General features: G+C 37.9%; 2 protein-coding genes across 2 annotated transcripts; both read right to left on the reverse strand.

Moving 5' to 3' along the window:
• Nucleotides 1-8232: 8232 nt before the first annotated feature.
• Nucleotides 8233-13564, reverse strand: LOC113113211 (stonustoxin subunit alpha-like; the record flags this gene model as incomplete). The annotated part of the gene is made up of 4 exons (XM_026279379.1): nt 8233-9028; nt 9223-9270; nt 9411-9570; nt 13493-13564. Coding segments are annotated over 4 exons (864 nt in total), but the record flags the coding sequence as incomplete, so codon positions are not given.
• A 280-nt stretch (nt 13565-13844) lies between these two features.
• On the reverse strand, nt 13845-15982 carry LOC113112314 (E3 ubiquitin/ISG15 ligase TRIM25-like; the record flags this gene model as incomplete). The annotated part of the gene is made up of 2 exons (XM_026277761.1): nt 15350-15982; nt 13845-13901 (listed from the first exon to the last, which is right to left on the reverse strand). Coding segments are annotated over exons 1-2 (627 nt in total), but the record flags the coding sequence as incomplete, so codon positions are not given.
• Nucleotides 15983-23563: the final 7581 nt, after the last annotated feature.

Raw genomic sequence — 23563 nt, forward strand, 5'->3', positions numbered from 1 at the left:
ATATAGGGACAAAAGAAAGGATGTGATGTTCAGTACATGGTAACTACAGTAATTATCAAAGAGGGAATTATTTAGAATTATTACTGAAATACAACCTTTTTTGTTTCAAACAGTTCATTGAACAATAATAAATGAAGTACCTGAAGCTGACAATGAAGTCAATGTATAATAATTAGCAAAGATTATTAATTTAGCGCTGTAAACGCGCGTGTGAGGGGCGGAGACGCGCCGCGGAGCGTCAGACTCGCGTGAGGACCAAACACAGCACAATGGTAGGAAACTTCACTCCTCTTATTATTTCTCTTTTACTATAGCGATTTATTTTTAGATACGTGATCTGAGTCTTTCATAGCGTTGTAGAGTTATTAGAGTTATTAGAGAAATAGAGTAATTTTTTACATTCTTTGGTCGAAGTTTTCAGATCGGCACTTCGGAGCCTGTTCGCGACTCGGTTGATTCAGATCGGCACTTCGGAGCCTGTTCGCGACTCGGTTGATTCAGATCGGCACTTCGGCGCCTGTTCGCGACTCGGTTGATTCAGATCGGCACTTCGGAGCATGTTCGCGACTCGGCTGATTCAGATCGGCACTTCGGAGCATGTTCGCGACTCGGCTGATTCAGATCGGCACTTCGGAGCATGTTCGCGACTCGGTTGATTCAGATCGGCACTTCGGAGCATGTTCGCGACTCGGTTGATTCAGATCGGCACTTCGGAGCATGTTCGCGACTCGGTTGATTCAGATCGGGACTTCGGAGCCTGTTCGCGACTCGGTTGATTCAGATCGGGACTTCGGAGCATGTTTGAGATTTTTTTAAATCCAGATCTGGACATCGAAGCAGGAAGTGTTTGTCAAACTGTAGCTTTACTTCATTACTGTACTTAAGTAAATTTTTCAAGTGTTGTACTTTACTGGAGTATTTTGAGTAACTTTTACTATTACTTCACTACATTCCAAAGCATAAGATTCGTACTTTTAACTTCACTACATTTCATAAAACATATCGTTACTACCTATAATATCTCCGACACGCAGAAGCGGTGTCTGATTAATCATGAACGAACTCTTTTCAAAATATACTTTTAAATCGGATCGCGAATCGCACCAAACAATTCATTTACGAATTAGAATTATCCGATTGCAGCTGTTCTGGAGTCGACCACTCACTGATTCAAATGAACCGTTTAGTGCGAGTCTCCAGAAGTAAGAACCGGCAGATCTTGTGAGCGCGCGTGCGTGTGATGTTGCTAAAAGTAAGTTATTAATGTCGAAATTTAGGATTAATTATTGCAACTGAAAATCATATTTACGTCAAAATTGTCAGTTGTTTGGGAACTAAATCCGCTGTAAAGAGTGATCTATTTAAGCCCACTGAAATGCTCGAGTGCAGACGATGCAGACACATCAATCAGCTGCTCTGGGTTTTAGGTTAAAAAATAAAATCAAATAACCTTAAACTAACACAGATTAAATAAAATAACTCATGCATCCAAATTCCCCGCTGCCGTAATATTAACAGTTTTATTAAAATGCTACCATGACATCTGTTTTTATATTGTTTATCAACAGTAAGGTTATATTGTTTGGATTAATTAGACGAGTAACGTTAGACAGACATCAATGTTTATTCATAACCGTACTGAAAATAAGTAAATATTGAAGCTGATGCTAAATGTCTAGCCAACAAGCTTGCTGGTGCTAATTTGAGGTAATTTTTTATAAATAATGTCGAAATATTTTTATTCAACAATCTATATATATATATATATATATATATATATATATAGAGAGAGAGAGAGAGAGAGAGAGAGAGAGAGAGAGAGAGAGAGATTACATATAGGGACAAAAGAAAGGATGTGATGTTCAGTACATGGTAACTACAGTAATTATCAAAGAGGGAATTATTTAGAATTATTACTGAAATACAACCTTTTTTGTTTCAAACAGTTCATTGAACAATAATAAATGAAGTACCTGAAGCTGACAATGAAGTCAATGTATAATAATTAGCAAAGATTATTAATTTAGCGCTGTAAACGCGCGTGTGAGGGGCGGAGACGCGCCGCGGAGCGTCAGACTCGCGTGAGGACCAAACACAGCACAATGGTAGGAAACTTCACTCCTCTTATTATTTCTCTTTTACTATAGCGATTTATTTTTAGATACGTGATCTGAGTCTTTCATAGCGTTGTAGAGTTATTAGAGTTATTAGAGAAATAGAGTAATTTTTTACATTCTTTGGTCGAAGTTTTCAGATCGGCACTTCGGAGCCTGTTCGCGACTCGGTTGATTCAGATCGGCACTTCGGAGCCTGTTCGCGACTCGGTTGATTCAGATCGGCACTTCGGCGCCTGTTCGCGACTCGGTTGATTCAGATCGGCACTTCGGAGCATGTTCGCGACTCGGCTGATTCAGATCGGCACTTCGGAGCATGTTCGCGACTCGGCTGATTCAGATCGGCACTTCGGAGCATGTTCGCGACTCGGTTGATTCAGATCGGCACTTCGGAGCATGTTCGCGACTCGGTTGATTCAGATCGGCACTTCGGAGCATGTTCGCGACTCGGTTGATTCAGATCGGGACTTCGGAGCCTGTTCGCGACTCGGTTGATTCAGATCGGGACTTCGGAGCATGTTTGAGATTTTTTTAAATCCAGATCTGGACATCGAAGCAGGAAGTGTTTGTCAAACTGTAGCTTTACTTCATTACTGTACTTAAGTAAATTTTTCAAGTGTTGTACTTTACTGGAGTATTTTGAGTAACTTTTACTATTACTTCACTACATTCCAAAGCATAAGATTCGTACTTTTAACTTCACTACATTTCATAAAACATATCGTTACTACCTATAATATCTCCGACACGCAGAAGCGGTGTCTGATTCATCATGAACGAACTCTTTTCAAAATATACTTTTAAATCGGATCGCGAATCGCACCAAAAGATTAATTCACGAATTAGAATGATCCGATTGCAGCTGTTCTGGAGTCGACCACTCACTGATTCAAATGAACCGTTTAGTGCGAGTCTCCAGAAGTAAGAACCGGCAGATCTTGTGAGCGCGCGTGCGTGTGATGTTGCTAAAAGTAAGTTATTAATGTCGAAATTTAGGATTAATTATTGCAACTGAAAATCATATTTACGTCAAAATTGTCAGTTGTTTGGGAACTAAATCCGCTGTAAAGAGTGATCTATTTAAGCCCACTGAAATGCTCCAGTGCAAACGATGCAGACACATCAATCAGCTGCTCTGGGTTTTAGGTTAAAAAATAAAATCAAATAACCTTAAACTAACACAGATTAAATAAAATAACTCATGCATCCAAATTCCCCGCTGCCGTAATATTAACAGTTTTATTAAAATGCTACCATGACGTCTGTTTTTATATTGTTTATCAACAGTAAGGTTATATTGTTTGGATTAATTAGACGAGTAACGTTAGACAGACATCAATGTTTATTCATAACCGTACTGAAAATAAGTAAATATTGAAGCTGATGCTAAATGTCTAGCTAACAAGCTTGCTGGTGCTAATTTGAGGTAATTTTTTATAAATAATGTCGAAATATTTTTATTCAACAATCTATATATATATATATATAGAGAGAGAGAGAGAGAGAGAGAGAGAGAGAGAGAGAGAGAGAGAGAGAGATTACATATAGGGACAAAAGAAAGGATGTGATGTTCAGTACATGGTAACTACAGTAATTATCAAAGAGGGAATTATTTAGAATTATTACTGAAATACAACCTTTTTTGTTTCAAACAGTTCATTGAACAATAATAAATGAAGTACCTGAAGCTGACAATGAAGTCAATGTATAATAATTAGCAAAGATTATTAATTTAGCGCTGTAAACGCGCGTGTGAGGGGCGGAGACGCGCCGCGGAGCGTCAGACTCGCGTGAGGACCAAACACAGCACAATGGTAGGAAACTTCACTCCTCTTATTATTTCTCTTTTACTATAGCGATTTATTTTTAGATACGTGATCTGAGTCTTTCATAGCGTTGTAGAGTTATTAGAGTTATTAGAGAAATAGAGTAATTTTTTACATTCTTTGGTCGAAGTTTTCAGATCGGCACTTCGGAGCCTGTTCGCGACTCGGTTGATTCAGATCGGCACTTCGGAGCATGTTCGCGACTCGGTTGATTCAGATCGGCACTTCGGAGCATGTTCGCGACTCGGCTGATTCAGATCGGCACTTCGGAGCATGTTCGCGACTCGGTTGATTCAGATCGGCACTTCGGAGCATGTTCGCGACTCGGTTGATTCAGATCGGCACTTCGGAGCATGTTCGCGACTCGGTTGATTCAGATCGGGACTTCGGAGCATGTTTGAGATTTTTTTAAATCCAGATCTGGACATCGAAGCAGGAAGTGTTTGTCAAACTGTAGCTTTACTTCATTACTGTACTTAAGTAAATTTTTCAAGTATTGTACTTTACTGGAGTATTTTGAGTAACTTTTACTATTACTTCACTACATTCCAAAGCATAAGATTCCTACTTTTAACTTCACTACATTTCATAAAACATATCGTTACTACCTATAATATCTCCGACACGCAGAAGCGGTGTCTGATTCATCATGAACGAACTCTTTTCAAAATATACTTTTAAATCGGATCGCGAATCGCACCAAAAGATTAATTCACGAATTAGAATGATCCGATTACAGCTGTTCTGGAGTCGACCACTCACTGATTCAAATGAACCGTTTAGTGCGAGTCTCCAGAAGTAAGAACCGGCAGATCTTGTGAGCGCGCGTGCATGTGATGTTGCTAAAAGTAAGTTATTAATGTCGAAATTTAGGATTAATTATTGCAACTGAAAATCATATTTACGTCAAAATTGTCAGTTGTTTGGGAACTAAATCCGCTGTAAAGAGTGATCTATTTAAGCCCACTGAAATGCTCGAGTGCAAACGATGCAGACACATCAATCAGCTGCTCTGGGTTTTAGGTTAAAAAATAAAATCAAATAACCTTAAACTAACACAGATTAAATAAAATAACTCATGCATCCAAATTCCCCGCTGCCGTAATATTAACAGTTTTATTAAAATGCTACCATGACGTCTGTTTTTATATTGTTTATCAACAGTAAGGTTATATTGTTTGGATTAATTAGACGAGTAACGTTAGACAGACATCAATGTTTATTCATAACCGTACTGAAAATAAGTAAATATTGTTATCTGATGCTAAATGTCTAGCTAACAAGCTTGCTGGTGCTAATTTGAGGTAATTTTTATAAATAATGTCCAAATATTTTTATTCAACAACCTATACATAAAAATCATTATGAAAATATAATTATATTTTCCTTAAAATGTTCTTCCTAACTTCAGGCCTTATTATCATGTCATATATAACTGTGATGTTCTGTAAAACAACAAACTTTAAAATACTTTGTTCTTACTGGTGAAAATCAGATGGTCATCTCTGTTTTCTCTCAGGTACATCACAGTGTAAGCTTCACAGTGAACATTACTCTCGTCAGCGCAGTCCATATCAACAACAAAAATATGTCTTGACTCCATATAGTGGTTATTTTTGAAAAAATCCCAGGTATTTTGAGCAGTAGGATTATAAAAAATAAAAAAGTGCTAATATAAAATTAAATTAGCCTATATAAAATTGCAAACATCTAAAATGTAGTACTTTTGTACTTTCACTTGAGTAAAATTGAAAAAGGAGTACTTTTACTGGAGTAATATTTTATTATACATATCTGTACTTTTACTCAAGCACTTGATTTGTGTACTTCGTCCACCACAGAGAGAGAGAGAGAAGTGACATGAACACTTTTTGTGAGGATAGCTCTTGTACTCTACTATACAGATATACAGCAATATTTAACTAAACAGTTTTAGTATAATAAATAAGCTACTCTTTTAAAGAACCTCTTCTTCTCTGCTTCCTCTAATTCTTAAATGCCTCCCTGTTTTAGCTTGTACTGGAGATGATGTATATTGACAGCATTTCTCATCTTATCACCTCCTTAAGACGAATCGCTTGCAGTATTTTCATTGTATAAGTCAATAAAAACGTCTACTAATAAATATAAAATACTGCACAGCAGGAACTGGAGGAGGTGAATGCTTTGAGGAGTCGATTTATTTAAATGAACAAACTGATTCAGCTTTTGTAATGAGATAGAAAAAAAAAACAGTGAGCAAAGAGTTTGTTCATTATAATGTGTCTGAAATAGTTTCAGTGCAAGTCACTCTGAATGAAAGCAGAAAATGCATAAATGTTGATTCATGTTCTTTGTTACACACTGCAAGAAAAGATTTTCTTCTTCAGCATTTTTGAATTGTTTTCAAGTATAAATACCTGAACATCCTCAAATCAAGATACATTTACCTGAGACACGAAATGACATCTTGTTTTCTGAAAAATTAATCAAAATGAAGAGAGTTTATACTTAGAACAAAAAATCTGTAAATAGGCAAAAAAAAAAAAAAAAAAAAAAAAAAATTAATTTAAAGGGAAACCATTTTTTTTTCTAAGATCATTAGCAGATACTTAAACATTTGAGCTTAAATATTTCCTTGAAGTCTCCATGAGATATTAATATTTAATAATTAAATAACACCTTTGCATGTTCATGGTTATCAAATGTTGATTAATGGTCACTTGACTTGCAGAAAAGAAATAAAATATAAGTATAATAAGTATATAATAATTAGTGTTTTGTTTTATTTTTATATTTATTAATATTCAATTTTTGCTTTTTATATTTATTTTAAATCTTTACGTTTTAACTAGTTTTAATTTAATTTAATCAATATTCAATCATTAAACAGCACATTTATATGTGTGAAATTGGTTAATGTTGCAAACAAATAAAACATTTAATAAATTATGTTATTAATATAAAAATTATTTTTTTTGTGCTTTTTAACAATGTAATCACATGAAATATAAACAGAATCAAATGAAGATTATTAGAGTAAGTTTTCTGATAAATGAAATAAAATTTATATTTAAAACAAACATCTGCAGATATGCTCAGAAAAAAAACACATTTAAATTTAAATGGAGAATATATATTTTTAAATCACTTAATTTTAATATTTTAATTATATATATATTATTTATATATATAAGTATATAATTTAATTAATTATATACTTCACAAACAAATGCATCTTGATTAAGAACCTTAGATAGTTGACTGAAAAACAAAACAGTCCGAATAAGATGTCACAAATTCTTTACATTTACATTTACATTTACAAAAATTGTTAAAAGAAAATGAACCCATCAGACTGAATAAGAATCCGAATTAAAGCTGAGGGTCAAGGCTTGGCTGGATGTCATGCACTAGTTAGAAAATCTAAAAGTAAGTTGTTTTAAAATAACTTTCTGCATCATTTCAGACTTCAGACAAAATCTGCACTGAACTGTACATACAGTAATGCATCAAAATGTTTTGTTGCACATGCACATTTATTACACGAGATGCCGTGCATTTGCAACATTCACTGATGCTTTCAGGAACCCATGTGTTTATATTTAGATTGGTGTGCATGAGCTTTTACTGCACTGTCATTCTTCATCGGGCCATGCAGCCGTATACAAACACTGCATGCTGGGAGATTTTTATCAGGAGATGTGCTTTCTGTCAGAGTGCTTCTCTCCTGAGCGCTTTCTCTTTTCAGAACAACAGACAAATATTTTGGATAAAAGAGAGAGGGGTAATATGTGGATGGGTTTGCTCCAAAACCTAACGAGCACATCCTTTACACATCTTCAGAGCGGCTATGAATCCAACTAAACATTTCAAACCAAATCACTCGGACTGTAGAGATCATCGGATTGAATGACTTGTGATTCTGATGAATGTGAACATCACCAAATGTGTGAATGAGCTGAATATGAGCTCTAACAGCCACCCAATTAGACAGGAGGAGCTTCAAAGCGACCAATTAGAGCTCATGTTGATTTTGCATGATGTTTAGAAGTGGGAATATCTGAAATAGTTATTGATTTCAGCAGAATATGTGTAGCATATGTCTGTCAACACTGATAATAATCAGAAATGTTTCTTGAGCAGTGAATCATCATATTTTCATGATTTCTAAAGATCATGTGACACTGAAGACTGGAGGAATGATGCTGAAAATACAGCGGAGCAACACAGAAATAAATTAAAATTTAACAGATATTCACATTAAAATTGTTTATTTTAAATTGTAAAAACATTTCAAATTTTTTACTGTATAAAAGAGGATAAAAGAGGAAGCTCTGGAAAGGACACGAACGCATCATAAAAATATCATGACATTTGACTGTTATTACGCATTGTGGGAGACACAACAAATTAATAGGAAAAAAATGTAACGTATTGTTTCCATAACATAATCCAGGTCCTGAGTTTAACAGATAACATTGGTAAAACTAATTACAATATTCAGTGAAAAAACACAGAAAAGTCATGAACCATGATACAGTTCCAATGATGATTTATAATTAACCAAAAACCCAGGATAGAGCGTCTGAGTGAATGTGGTCTGGACTGTGTGGATGAGGCTCGTTGTGTCAGAGACGCTGTAGAAGGACAGAGTTCCTGCTCTGTGATCCACAAACACTCCTATTCTCCTCACAACATCATCATCATCATCATCACCATCATCATCATCAGACACTCCTATTCTCCTGCTGATGGGCTTCACAGGGAGAGCAGTCTGTATGTTTTTGTGTCTGAATGAGTAACTGTCAGGAAAGCAGATCAAACTCCAGGACTGATCATTAGATCCAAACAAACACTCATAACCCCGTCCCTTCCTGATGATGCTCTTATATGACACTGATATATAAACACATCCACTCCACTCCAGCTCCCAGTAACAGCGTCCCCACACACTCTCTCTACACAACACCTGATGATACACATCAAATCTGTCTGGATGATCAGGATACGACTGGAGGATGTGAGTGCCAGTGATCACTCTGTTGTTCTCAGACAGACGGAGGCATTTATTCACTGTGTTCGGATCCAGAGTGAGCTGACGGGAATCTGATGGAGATAAAACACATCACAATCAGGAATTATCAATCTGTTTGATCATTTCATGTAGCTGAACTCTTCATGTTCAGCGTATCATCAGTGCCTCAGTACAGACGAGCAGATGTTTGTGCAAATCATCATTTACATCATCAATTATAAAACTTTCACCGTCTACAGGAATAACGTGAACATTACTGACTTACATGGTAAGAAGTCATTCCTGGTTCTGGGAACAATGTTGGTGAAAGTGACTGTGGAAATCAACAGACATGAACAGTGTGATTCTCATGATCCTGTATCTATTCCTAACACATTTCTAATATGATGTTCTCCATGATATGAGATGATGATGGACTGGTTTCTGAGAGCAGATGAATCTCCAGAACGTTACCTCTGTCGGAGATCTTCTTGAGCTGCTCTTTGCAGAAATTCTCCAGTTTGTTTCTCAGATGATGGGCAGATTCTTTCAGGCCATCAATAGAGATGAGAGAACTGAAGGGATCATTATATACATATGTATGTTCAGGTGGTGCTGAGAGAGACTGGAAACTCTATAGAAAACAGAAATCAAAACTCATCAGCTCCACACTTCACTCAATAACCTGGAGGAACATCAGATTTTATAGTTACTCAATCCAGCACTTTCACAGCATTAGCTTTATTCTTCTCACATTCATAATATCACATAGAGCTACCGGTGTGACTATAGAATAAATAGGTGCAGGAAGAACACATCGTTCACTTCTTCATCTGAGGAAAGATTTCTCAGGAAAGCAAGAGGATGTAGTGTCTCATTCCCTACTCAGGGAACCATGGTTACATTCGTAACCTGAGATGTTCCCTTTCAAGGGAACTTTGAACTGTGTCCTCTAGGGGTTGCTATGGGGAATAGTATACCCACTCCACCATTCTGAGGGGAGTGCAGGCCAGAACCATGGTGAGTACTAAGTACCAACTCCTGGGCCTAAGTACAGACTCCTGGGCCCGGGGTACAACTCAAGGCTTGGAATCAAGATATAGTCCATTAAAGGGAAACGACCAAGAGCTTAGCAATATACTAAGTCTTGGCCTGTCACACAGGGGGCTAGTGCTTGCTATTTTTGCTGTAGGAACTGTCTCAACAGATCACTAGAAGCAACACCCTGTTTAAATAATGACAAGCCTTACAGCCAAGTATGGTGACCCATACTCAGAATTTGCGCCCGGAGAGCAGTTAGGGGTTCGGTGCTCAAGGGCACCTCAGTCGTGGTATTGCCGGCCCGTGACTCAAACCCACAACCTTAGTGTTAGGAGAAAAACTTTCTAACCACTAGGCCACGACCTCCTGTTTTAAATAGGTGGAGTAGCGCCCAAGTTGAACGGGGCTTACAAGTTCAAGAAAAGGCACGGAGCAACCACGCAAAGCCCTCACCATATAGGATTTTAGAAAGAATGCAGAGAATTAGAGTGCGAACTTACCATAGTGTAGATTTTAGAAAGTGGACAAAGACTTCACATGCACACGTACCAGAACATGGATTTTTTTATGATACTGTTCTAATGGGCTCTCATGGCACTCTGAAAGAGCAGCTCATAAATGCAATCATGCATCCCAAAAACAATATATTTGAGAGTCATCCACTCGATCTATGGTAATAATGCTGGAGAGGCTAGCAGTAAATATCTAGCCGAGGGGAAGGACAAACACCCAATTCTCAAACAAGAGGGGTGCTCGACCTACTACATGTTCCAATGCTGGGACAGCCAGCAGTAGGTTACTTAGCTGAGGGGAACACAAACCCAACTCTCAAAGAGGGAGGGGGGCTCGACCTACAGCCTGATCATAAGAATCAGAAGGGTAAGCGTACTGTAAGCTAGCCAAAAACTCAGCGCATCAGAGAGGCGAAGGAATTGCCTAGTTCGCCTGATGCTTCTGGTAGCCAAATGCTCTGGGGGAAAACAGAGAACTCAAATCTCACGTGAGAGGAGAACTCCGAATTCAGGAAGAGAGTAGCACTCTCATTGGCAACCCTTTTTGGTAAAAGGGAGCGCTGCTAAACTATCACGAGAACAGCCTACAGAGCGAGGAATCATGTGACACTCCTCAGAAGGCTCACAATAACCCTTCATGTTTAGGGAAGCGATGGTAAAGTGGAGCCCAAGGAACCAAGGTTTTATCAACTCGAAGAAAGGGAATGAAGCTGAGCGTGTAACCCTTACCGTACAGGATTTCAGAAACTGCGCAGAGTCTTGCGTGCACACTTACCAGTTATGTGGATTTTAGAAAGTGCGCAAAGTGTTCCACGTGCACACTTACCACAATATGGATTTCAGAAATTACACAGAGCTTAGTATGCAAACTTAAAGCTTACTAAGCATCGCAGAGGTGCTGAATCGAACGGGAGGGGCAAGATCAAATTCACAATCCTCTGGGCGAGGGGAGCACTGCCTGAGACAGCATTATTCAAGAAGATTCTTGCAAATGCCACCTATACTTCCCACTCGAAGTACATATATATATAAAATGGATCATACTCACCCACCCTGGTTCCTGCATTGAAGCCCTGCTCAAGGGACAACTCCCTTTAGTCCGGACGTGAAAAACCACAGAACCAACCAAAACATGCAAGAAGTTCTCACCTAACCTCGGTCAGATGGAGAGCTTGTGGTTATAGGGGAATTAGGAAGGGGAAGAAAAGGGCTGATGTAAAACCCATAAAGGGAATGAGTCAATACTCAAGTACTACTCTGATTCAGATGAAGGCGCTGACCCCTTGTCTGGATCACATCCCTTAAGTCTTGCCTACCTTCCTTTAACTCACTCACCTCCTACCCCTACATGCAGGTTGGGGAGGAGGGTGAGCTGTGACACTAGCATTCTGTACCCATCTCTGATCATCGGACCGAGATGGACAAGGACCCCTATGTTGTTCAGGCTCAGACCTGGACCTTCGTGGAATGATGGATTTGAAGGCAGCTGAGCACATCTTCGCCTCCCTGAACTTCTCGACTACCATCTCCACGGAGGTACTGAAGTGTTTGGAATGCGAAACTGGAGAATCGAGAAGAAAGTCCCTTTCATTCTTCCTTAGATCTGCCAGGTTCACCCACAGATGCCTCTCAGTTACCACCATGGCCACCATAAACCTGCCTATGGTAGAGGCGGTCTGCTTGGTAGCACGGCGAGAGATATCTTGTGGTGCAGTGCAACTCAGCTACCTATCAGGGAAAAGGCCCTCGCCTTTATCCAGGTCTTTCATCAGAATAGCCTGATAGGCTTGAATCACTGCCATCGTGTGCAATGAAGCCACAGCTGACCTGATGCTGTGTATGCCTTGACATTTAAGTGAGAAGTATCCTGAAGTGGCTTAGATGGCAAAGAGGGAAATTTAAGAGAGGATGTGTCCCCCACAGAGAGAAAGCTAGCCAGCGTCTCTTCTACAGGGTGCATCCTCTCATAGCAGCTTTCACGCATCGCCTCAATGTTGGTATAACTCGTATGCTGAAACCGATGGATGCAAGAAGAAAACGGCCTCTTCCATTCCTTTTCGATCGCTGTATGGAGATCAGGCAGAAATGGAAGGCTCACCTGAGCTGGAGGACTATGTCAGAAAGATAATGTTAGTTGGGATATCCTCACAGCGTTACCATGCTAGCATACTTCCATGGTAAGTCCAACTTTGCCATGGCGCGATCCATAACCTCCAACAGCTCTTCATACGCAGGGCAGGATGATTGAGAAGGCTCAGCCTCAGCTTATTCACCATCCTCTGACATCTCCTGCTCTTCCTGGGATGAACCCAGCAGAGCACTAGCCTCTGGATCGGAAAGTGTTAATAAAATAACATCATCCTCCAGCAGCTCCCTCTTGTCCACAGCCGATAAGCGTGAGAGGGAAAGTCCCTCTCTAAACTCCTCAGCCAGATCCACCTGTGATCCCAACGAGCTCATTCTCCTCCGTGCCTCGGCAGTCCTGAACCGCAGGAAGCAAATAGCTGCCCCTCTTTCCTCAATAAGAGAGAAAAACGAGAGTGGAGCTTTTTCATCAAAAAAGTTAGCAATGCACGCAGATTGCTTCCTCAAGGACATCGCATGAATGCTCTTCACCCAAACAAAAAACGCAAAGATTGTGTGTGTCGTCAGGTGTCAAATAATGATGACACGGATGCACACACTGTCTAAATAATTTTTCTAGTAGTCACCATGATTGATAGAGAAAGATCACTCTTACCACGTTCAAATGCACGCTTCAAACAGAACAGTCAGTGAAGACGAAGAATATAATAATGTGTTCTTCAGACACCTATTTATTCTATAGTCACACCAGTAGTGACGTCAGGGGCTGTATATTGTACATTATTTTTCCAATGTATGCTTCAGATACGAGGCATATATTTGCTCGGGAAAAGCAGCTCAAAGGTATGATTAGACTGACCATTATTGATAACTTTCGCTCAAGTCCACTATGATCCTGTTCTTCTAGATGTGTGTTACCTGCAGGAACTGGCTGTGATCCTGTGTGTGTGAAAGCTGCTTCAGCTCAGTGTCTCTCCTCCTCAGATCATTGATCTCCTGCTCCAGTCGCTCCAGTCGTTCTACAGCTGGACTCACTGCAGTCTTTTCCTGATCTCTGATCAGTCGTATCAGCTCAGAGTGGCTTCTCTCAATGGAGCGGATGAGCTCAGTAAAGATCCTCTCACTGTCCTCCACTGCTGTCTGTGCAGAGCGCTGTTAGGACACACAGTGATTCAGCTTCAGTGAGTCTGAACTGAGACGGAGACAAACTTCTCTTCTTCTCCAGACTCACCTTATGAGACTCCACAGTCTCTCTCAGCTGCTGAAGATCTTTCTCTCTCTGCTGGATTCTCTGCTGGAGCGTCTTCTGCATCTTCTTCAGCTGTTTCTGCAGGACAAACAAATGATTGTGAAAGACACAGAAAACTACTGGCTCTAAATCATCATGAACAGATGAATCCAGTAAAAGTGAAACTGATAACCAATGTTTATAGGTTTTAATTTGATCAGTGATCATTTACCACCATCATACCTGTACATGAATACACATGAGGATTAAGGCTTGTTTCCACTGAAAACGTAAGTATTGTAAAAGTGAAAGTGCCATAGACAGAGCTTCACACTAACAGTGTTTCTGGATTGTGTGTAATTAAACTGTGGCTCAGTAAATAAATGAACAAAGTGAAGCAATAAATGACTGAAATCATCTAGTTTCAGTAAGATCTACTGAACTTCTATCTACGTTCTGCTGAAGTGTGCAGTGTAGTAAATGATGTAAGCTGTTGAGATAGGTGCTGATATAATCATATGAAATGGATCTAACTGTCAGCAATGTCATCAGTGTCAAGGCCAAGTCAAGTGACATTTATTTATATAGCGCTTTAAACAAAAAACATTGCGTCAAAGCAACTGAACAACATTCATTTGGAAAACAGTGTGTCAATAGTTGGTTAATAGTTTGTTTACTAGGCGTGCAGTTTTACAAATGCTAGAAACGTGGCTTTCTAAGGAAAGATTGCGATCAAATAGCACACCTAGGTTCCTAACTGAAGACAAAGAATTGACAGAGCAACCATCAAGTCTTACTGTTCTAGGTTATTACAAGCAGAGTTTTTAGGTCCTATAATTAACACCTCTGTTTTTTTTCAGAATTTAGCAGTAAGAAATTACTCGTCATCCAGTTTTTTATATCAACTATGCATTCCATTAGCTTTTCAAATTGGTGTGTTTCACCAGGCCACGAAGAAATATAGAGCTGAGTATCATCAGCATAACAGTGAAAGCTAACACCATGTTTCCTGATGATATCTCCCAAGGGTAACATATAAAGCGTGAACAGTAGCGGCCCTAGTACTGAGCCTTGAGGTACTCCTTATACTGCACTTGTGATCGATATGATACCTCTTCATTCACTGCTACGAACTGATGGCGGTCATATAAGTACGATTTAAACCATGCTAATGCACTTCCATTAATGCCAACAAAGTGTTCAAGTCTATGCAAAAGATTGTTGTGGTCAATTGTTTCAAACGCAGCACTAAGATCCAATAAAACTAAAAGAGAGATACAACCAAGATCAGATGATAAGAGCAGATCATTTGTAACTCTAAGCAGAGCAGTCTCAGTACTATGATACGGTCTAAATCCTGACTGGAAATCCTCACATATACCATTTTTCTCTAAGAAGGAATATAATTGTGAGGATACCACCTTTTCTAGTATCTTGGACAGAAAAGGGTGATTCGAGATTGGTCTATAATTAACTAGTTATTTGGGCTCAAGTTGTGTATTTTGATGAGAGGCTTAATAACAGCCAGTTTGTCTAGTTCTAAATACCTGTTTTTCTGTCCTGTGCGCTGCAGCTGATAAAGTGCTGTGGTTTTTATGTTCATCCATGCACAGCACACATATACATTTCTGATCAGTGCGACAGAAAACCTCAAGGGGCTTCTCATGTTTCTTGCAGATCATCTCCTGCAGTCGTCCAGTGGCATCAGTCAAACTGTGTTTCTTTCCTTTAAACCAACTCTCATGTTGTTCAAGGTGATTCTGACAGTAAGAGTTCAGACACATCAGACAGGACTTGGCAGCTTTGTGTTTTCTTCCAGTACAGACGTCACACTGCACATCTCCAGCTCCAGCGTAACAGTCAGCAGGACGTTTCCTCTTCTTCAGTTTCTCCACCATTCCAGCAAACACCACATTCTTACATAAAGCAGGTCTTGGACTGAAGGTCTTTCTGCACTGAGGGCAGCTGTAGACTCTCTTCTGTTCCTCCGTATTCCAGCAGTCTGTAATGCAGCTCATACAGTAACTGTGTCCACACTGGATAGTCACTGGATCCTTCAGGAGATCCAGACACAAGGGACACGAGAAGTCTTCCTGAGAAAATCTGGCTCCTGCCATTTTACTGTAGAAATACAGAGAGATTCAAACATACAAGAGCTCAACTACACTTCGGTTTCTCTTTCCTTGAACACACGTGTTTCCTGTTTCCTGGTTCTGTGTTTGAGTGACGTGTGTAAAACAGGTTTGTCTGCGAGTCTATAATATTAGATATTATATTATTATAGTTTTAACACTTCTGACTGTTATAGAAAATGTTATAGTAAATGCAAAGACCGTTTAATTATAGATCTACAGGTGCGTCTCAATCAGTTAGAATGTTGTGGAAAAGTTGATTTACTGAAGTAGTTTAAGTCTTTGGTTCTTTTAAATGTGATGACTTTGGCTCACATTTAACAAAAACCCACTGATTCATTGAATTTATTTATTTGAATTACTGAAATAAATGAACTTTTCCACGACGTTGTAATTTATTAAAATGCACCTGTATATACCTATAGATCATCTGACTTGGGGCTTTTATCCAGTTTCAATAAATTAAATAAAAGTTTCACAACAATTTTCCATTTCCATAATGTAGCTTTTCATGTAAGCAAGGCAGAATTGCAATTTAAGACCAACCGGTCGTATTAATTTTTCTGCATTGATTATGTCTTTGAATCAGTGATGTGTGGGATATTTGTGCCTAATTCTACCAGGTCAATGTTAACATGGTCAAAACAAACACAGTATCTGGTACCTCAGAAATCTCCTGTGGTGCCTTGATGTCGAGTTGTTATCCTGCTGATATGCCACGCAAGCTGAAACACCTAAATATTTGCAATTTGTTTTCTTGAAGTCAATATCTGAATCACAATACTAAAGTACATTTAATTACATCTTCTAGTTCATGCAGACTTCCAAACTAGGGTTCTTGAAGGAACTGCAGGGGGTTTGTGAGAATAATGTAAAGCTGACTACTTAAATTTTATAAATGTACATTTTAAATAAATATTTGAAAAATTACAACAATCAAAATAAAACACTATAAAAAAATATTAAATATTATACCTGTTTACCAGCATGTCATGTGACCATGTGAATAAAATCTACAAACCAGATTCCAAAAAAGTTGGGACATTGTACAAATTGTGAATAAAAACAGAATGCGATGATGTGGAAGTTTCAAATTTCAATATTTTATTCAGAATACAACATAGACAGGGGTGAATCTACCGGGGTGGCATAAAGCCTTGCCACCCCTGCTGCCACCCCAGTTATGGCCAATTTGAAAATTTACCAGCGTGAATCTTTCGTGATTCGTGATCCCGCTCCGAACTTCCGAACTGATTCAAATGATTTGATTCGCGATCCCCAAACTGACACAAATGATTCGCAATCCCGCTCCGAACTCCCGAACTGACTCAAATGATTCGCGATCCCGCTCCGAACTCTCAAACTGACTCAAATGATTCGCGATCCCCATAACTTACTCAAATGATTCGCGATCTCGCTACGAACTCCGGAACGGATTCAAATGATTCGCGATCCCCAAACTGACACAAATGATTCGCAATCCCGCTCCGAACTCCCGAACTGACTCAAATGATTCGCGATCCCGCTCCGAACTCTCAAACTGACTCAAATGATTCGCGATCCCCATAACTTACTCAAATGATTCACGATCTCGCTACGAACTCCCGAACTGATTCAAATGATTCGCGATCCCCAAACTGACTCAAATGATTCGCGATACCGTAACAAACTCCCGAACTCATTCAAATGATTCGCGATCCCCAAACTGACTCAAATTATTCTCCGAACTCTGACATATATAGTCAGATATAAATGTAATTTAAAAAATAATTTAATAATTTTCGATTTTCAAGTATTACGCCTGTCAAACATAGTCTATTTTGCTGTCAATACTGTTGACGGTGTCCTATCAGTAGGCTTTATATTTATGCTCAACAGGAAGTATAGCGTTTGTGTTTGAAAAGAGACAGGGATTGAATCGCGGAAATGGAACTTTCATTCACTTTCATTTTACTGCAGAATTACAGAGAGATTCAAACATACAAGAGCTCAACTACACTTCGGTTTCTCTTTCCTTGAACACACGTGTTTCCTGTTTCCTGGTTCTGTGTTTGAGTGACGTGTGTAAAACAGGTTTGTCTGCGAGTCTATAATATTCTATATTATATTATTATAGTTTTAACACTTCTGACTGTTATAGAAAATGTTATAGTAAATGCAAAGACCGTTTAATTATAGATCTACAGGTGCGTCTCAATCAGTTAGAATGTTGTGGAAAAGTTGATTTACTGAAGTAGTTTAAGTCTTTGGTTCTTTTAAATGTGATGATTTTGGCTCACATTTAACAAAAACCCACTGATTCATTGAATTTATTTATTTGAATTACTGAAATAAATGAACTTTTCCAAGACGTTGTAATTTATTAAAATGCACCTGTATATACCTATAGATCATCTGACTTGGGGCTTTTATCCAGTTTCAATAAATTAAATAAAAGTTTCACAACAATTTTCCATTTCCATAATGTAGCTTTTCATGTAAGCAAGGCAGAATTGCAATTTAAGACCAACCGGTCGTATTAATTTTTCTGCATTGATTATGTCTTTGAATCAGTGATGTGTGGGATATTTGTGCCTAATTCAACCAGGTCAATGTTAACATGGTCAAAACATACACAGTATCTGGTACCTCAGAAATCTCCTGTGGTGCCTTGATGTCGAGTTGTTATCCTGCTGATATGCCACGCAAGCTGAAACACCTAAATATTTGCAATTTGTTTTCTTGAAGTCAATATCTGAATCACAATACTAAAGTACATTTAATTACATCTTCTAGTTCATGCAGACTTCAAAACTAGGGTTCTTGAAGGAACTGCAGGGGGTTTGTGAGAATAATGTAAAGCTGACTACTTAAATTTTATAAATGTACACTTTAAAGAAAGCCTTGCCACCCCTGCTGCCACCCCAGTTGGCAGCAACGAATTAAAGGTTATGGCCAATTTGAAAATTTACAAGCGCGAATCTTTCGTGATTCGTGATCCCGCTCCGAACTCCCAAACTGACTCAAATGTTTCACAAACCCGCTACGAACTCCCGAACTGACTCAAATGATTCGCGATCCCGCTCCGAACTCCCAAACTGACTGAAATGATTCGCGATCCCCGTAACTTACTCAAATTATTCGCGATCCCGCTCCGAACTCCCAAACTGACTGAAATGATTCGCGATCCCCGTAACTGACTCAAATGATTCGCGATCCCGCTCCGAACTCTCAAACTGACTCAAATAATTTGCGATCCCCATAACTTACTCAAATGATTTGTGATCCCGCACCGAAGTCTCAAACTGACTCAAATGATTCGCGATCCCCATAACTTACTCAAATGATTCACGATCTCGCTACGAACTCCCGAACTGATTCAAATGATTCGCGATCCCCAAACTGACTCAAATGATTCGCGATACCGCTACGAACTCCCGAACTGATTCAAATGATTCGCGATCCCCAAACTGACTCAAATGATTCGCGATACCGCTACAAACTCCCGAACTGATTCAAATGATTCGCGATCCCCAAACTGACTCAAATGATTCGCGATCCCGCTCTGAACTTACGAACTGACTCAAATTATTCTCCGAACTCTGACATATATAATCAGATATAAATGTAATTTAAAAAATAATTTAATAAATTTTCGATTTTCAAGTATTACACCTGTTAAACATAGTCTATTTTGCTGTCAATACTGTTGAAGGTGTCCTATCAGTAGGCTTTATATTTATGCTCAACAGGAAGTATAGCGTTTGTGTTTGAAAAGAGACAGGGATTGAATCGCGGAAATCGAACTTGCTGTATAAAGCAGAACGTCATGGAATTCGGCCATATTTGAATGAATAAAACAAAAGTAGAGCATTTAATCAAATCTCGATATGGACTAGTGTCTGCAATATTAAAGGTGTTCAGTACCGTCGCTCCCTAAACGCAGAGTACGCAGTCTGCGTAGAGCACCAACTCCCAGAGGGGACACCATCTACTGTCTATGGGCACCATCCCAGTTGCTCAAAAAAAAAAAAAAAAAAAAAAAAAAACTTCCTCCATTCTCCCATCCGCGCTCGCGACCGAATGTTTTCTATGGGTGGAAGATCTGGACTGCAGGCTGGTCATTTCAGTACCCAGATCCTTCTTCTACACAGCCATGATGTTGTAATTGATGCAGTATGTGGTCTGGCATTGTCATGATGGAAAATGCAAGGTCTTCCCTGAAAGAGACGACGTCTGGATGGGAGCATATGTTGTTCTAGAACCTGGATATACTTATTACTTAAAGGACACTTAAACTACAATGCACTGTGAGTGGTGTAGGATAATCTGTGATTTATCTATTTTTTGGATGTGTAAGCATTAGCGTGTTTCTGTGTGTGTGTGTAACATCATGCATTACTCATCAGAGTGTGTGGCGTCAGTGGCTCAAGTTTAGCGTTTCGTGTTTTTTCTTGCTCTGAATTTGAACTGGAAACTTCAAGCGCCTCTAGTGCGCTTTAGGCACAAAACTGCAGAAACCCCGTGATCATCTTCATCAGCGTCATCGACGGCACTGACCTCACGCTTCTTCAGAGCTCAAATCATCTTCTCCACAGAGATGTTCATTAATAAACAGCTGTAAGCCTTGAACCCAATCAAAGGCTCCATGATGAATCTTTCATGTGAAGTAAAAAAGTATGAGAAGTCAGAAAAACAAGACAAACGTCATCAAATGAATTATTGAATGAGAAACTGCAGTACAATATAAAACTGAAATTGTAATTTAAATATCTTTATATGCTTTAAAATCGCTGTGCATGAATAGTCTGTTATGTTGAGAGTTCACAGCAATAAAACATTTTAAATTCATGACGAAGTTTCGGTTGTGACAAAATCCCCCTCTTTATGTACATTAGCTTTCAGAATGGAAAATTTGAGTAAATACTGATTTACTGGAAAATACACTTTATTCAAAAAAGATTACTGACTTTGATCAAAATGATAATAATATTTACATTATTGTTATTATTAATATTATATGATTTTTTTATTACAATTATAATTAATACTCATACTACTACTATAAATAAATTATTATTATTATTATTATTATTTATTTGTTTACATTATTATACATTATTGATCCATCCATAATTGAATATTAATGTTCAAAACTGACATGTATTATTATTTAATATATTAAATAATATATTAAATAATAATAATAATAATTAATAATATTATTATACTTAATATTTAATTATCATCATAATAATTATTATTATTTATTTGAATTATTATGGCCATGATTATGTAACACCTAATTATTATTATATATTATTGATCTATCAACAGTTAAACATTCATGTTCAGCAGAGACATGGATTATTATTTAATATATTAAATAACATTAAATGCAGTCATGTTCGGTAGTAATATGGGTGTTGCTCTCTGAACATTTCTGATTATAATTTGTTAATTGTTATTTACAGGTTGTTTGAGAAGGAGTTGAGAGCCAAATCAATAATTTACATAAAGTTCTGCAGGATCCCCAAAGAAAGCAGACCTGCGGCATACGCTTCGTAATCCACACAGATGCATGTTTAAGCATCTTAAAATGTCCCGGATGTTTACAGCAGCAGATGTCTGCACGTACAGTCATGTTTCATAATGAATAACTGAAGAACTCTGAGTGAACAGCGCCACCTGCTGGCGACACTGAACACACTCACTCTAGATCAATGTCTCTGTGTTGGTGAGGTCAATTGTCTATTGATTTCAATTCCTGACCTGACTGCTGTCCAGAAACACGTGTAAGAATTGTGTCAGAATCAACAAGATCGACAGATTGAACAGACCATAAAACATGAGCTTCTGAGATGAAGATATCATCAGGAAGAGAGGCTTACAAAACCATTCGTGAAACAAACAGTTCATGAAGATGGAGCCCAGTGAGATCTATTTCACATCTCTGTTTTTACAAAAACAGAAAAGAAAAAACTCAAATATGTCTCAAACTGTGCTCATATTTGACAAATCCCTAAGTCTGCAATCAGAAGTCAAGAGATATGAACTTAAACATTTGATTTACTTCGTTAGTAATTTTAGTGCTTCAAATTAAACTTATTTTAAATTATTTTAACTTGTGCAAACGTTTTACAGTTCTAAATTTAGTTGATTTTAAGTTTTTCATCTGTTTTATTTAATTTTTATAATTTTTTTTTTTAATTTCAGTAACAAGAATGTTTACTTTTTTTAGTTAACAATAAAAACCCTGTTGTAAATGTTTACTGCATGAAAATGAGAAGCCTAAATATTTTGAATAATTATTATTATTAAATAAATACATTTATATAACATTATATAACAATTTTTTTATTTTTTAATAAATTCATTCCAAAATGTGAAATCAGAAGTCAGACATCTCAATCTAAACTTAAACATCAGTTTTAGTTGTTTTATTTATATTTTTTATTTACTTGTAATTTTACTGCTTCAAATTAAACAAATTAAATGAAAAAAAAAACATTTGCATTTCGAATTTTTTATGTATTTTTATTTAATCTCATTTCATTCTCATTTAAGTTAGCAAGAAAACAATAGTTTTAATTTTAAATGATAACAATCCTGTTCCATATTTTAAATTGTTTGAAAATGAGGGGCCCATGAAGTTTGCATATTTTTTATATACATTATAATAAATTAATAATAAAGATCTGAACTCCAACATTTCTCATCAAATGATCTGAGCTGATTTTCGTATTATTTTAACAGCTCTGTAAATCTCCTGAGCAATAAAAGAGCGTCCACACACACACACACACACACACACACACACACCTGTGCACCTTCACGACACATTAGTCATAAACACTGTGAGCAAGATCATCTGTCTTTATTAATTTCATGCTCAAAGACAGATTCATAATTAAAATCCAGTAGAGGAATGATTCTTCAGGTGGTGTTAGTCTTTAATGTGATTACGACTTTAATATCAATAATTGAATATGAATATGAACAGTTTTCTGCTCAATATCAGGATCGTTATACAATCTGTTGTGTTTAATTAGGACTAATGAGTGAAGCTGCAGTCGTGCTCATTAAAGTGTAATGATACTCCATGACCTGACGAGACATGAACAAATCATTCTGCACTCAGAGACGGCAACACACACACACGTGCACACACACATGCACACACACACACATGCATGCATGCACACACCCACACAAACACACACTCACACACACACACATGCGCACACACACACACAGACAGACCTTTAACTCAACAGTGTGATGTTCTCAGGTGCACGAGTCTCAGTCTCACTATTCAGTTTTCAGCGCTGATATCAATATTCAGTTCATGCATCTAAACTCAGATCAGAAATACAGACTATTCTGCACGGATTACTTTGAATTCAAATCTTTAAAACACTGAAATCAAGATGCAAATACTCAGATGAACTTACCAAATGCATCTTTTGAAGAGTGTGTGATAGAGAAGGTCAAATCATTTAAAGTACAGCTCCTATTTGAAGAGAGACAGACTGAAAACTTAAACTGCATTTCAACTCAACTGCACATTTCAAAAGAACAATAAATCATGCAAAATGATGGCAAAGCTTCTGCTCAAATCAGGCATTATTTTTCATTTATGTCCAGTGC

This window comes from Carassius auratus, chromosome 13 (genome assembly GCF_003368295.1).
Source record: "Carassius auratus strain Wakin chromosome 13, ASM336829v1, whole genome shotgun sequence".
NCBI classification, from domain to species: Eukaryota; Metazoa; Chordata; class Actinopteri; order Cypriniformes; family Cyprinidae; genus Carassius; species Carassius auratus.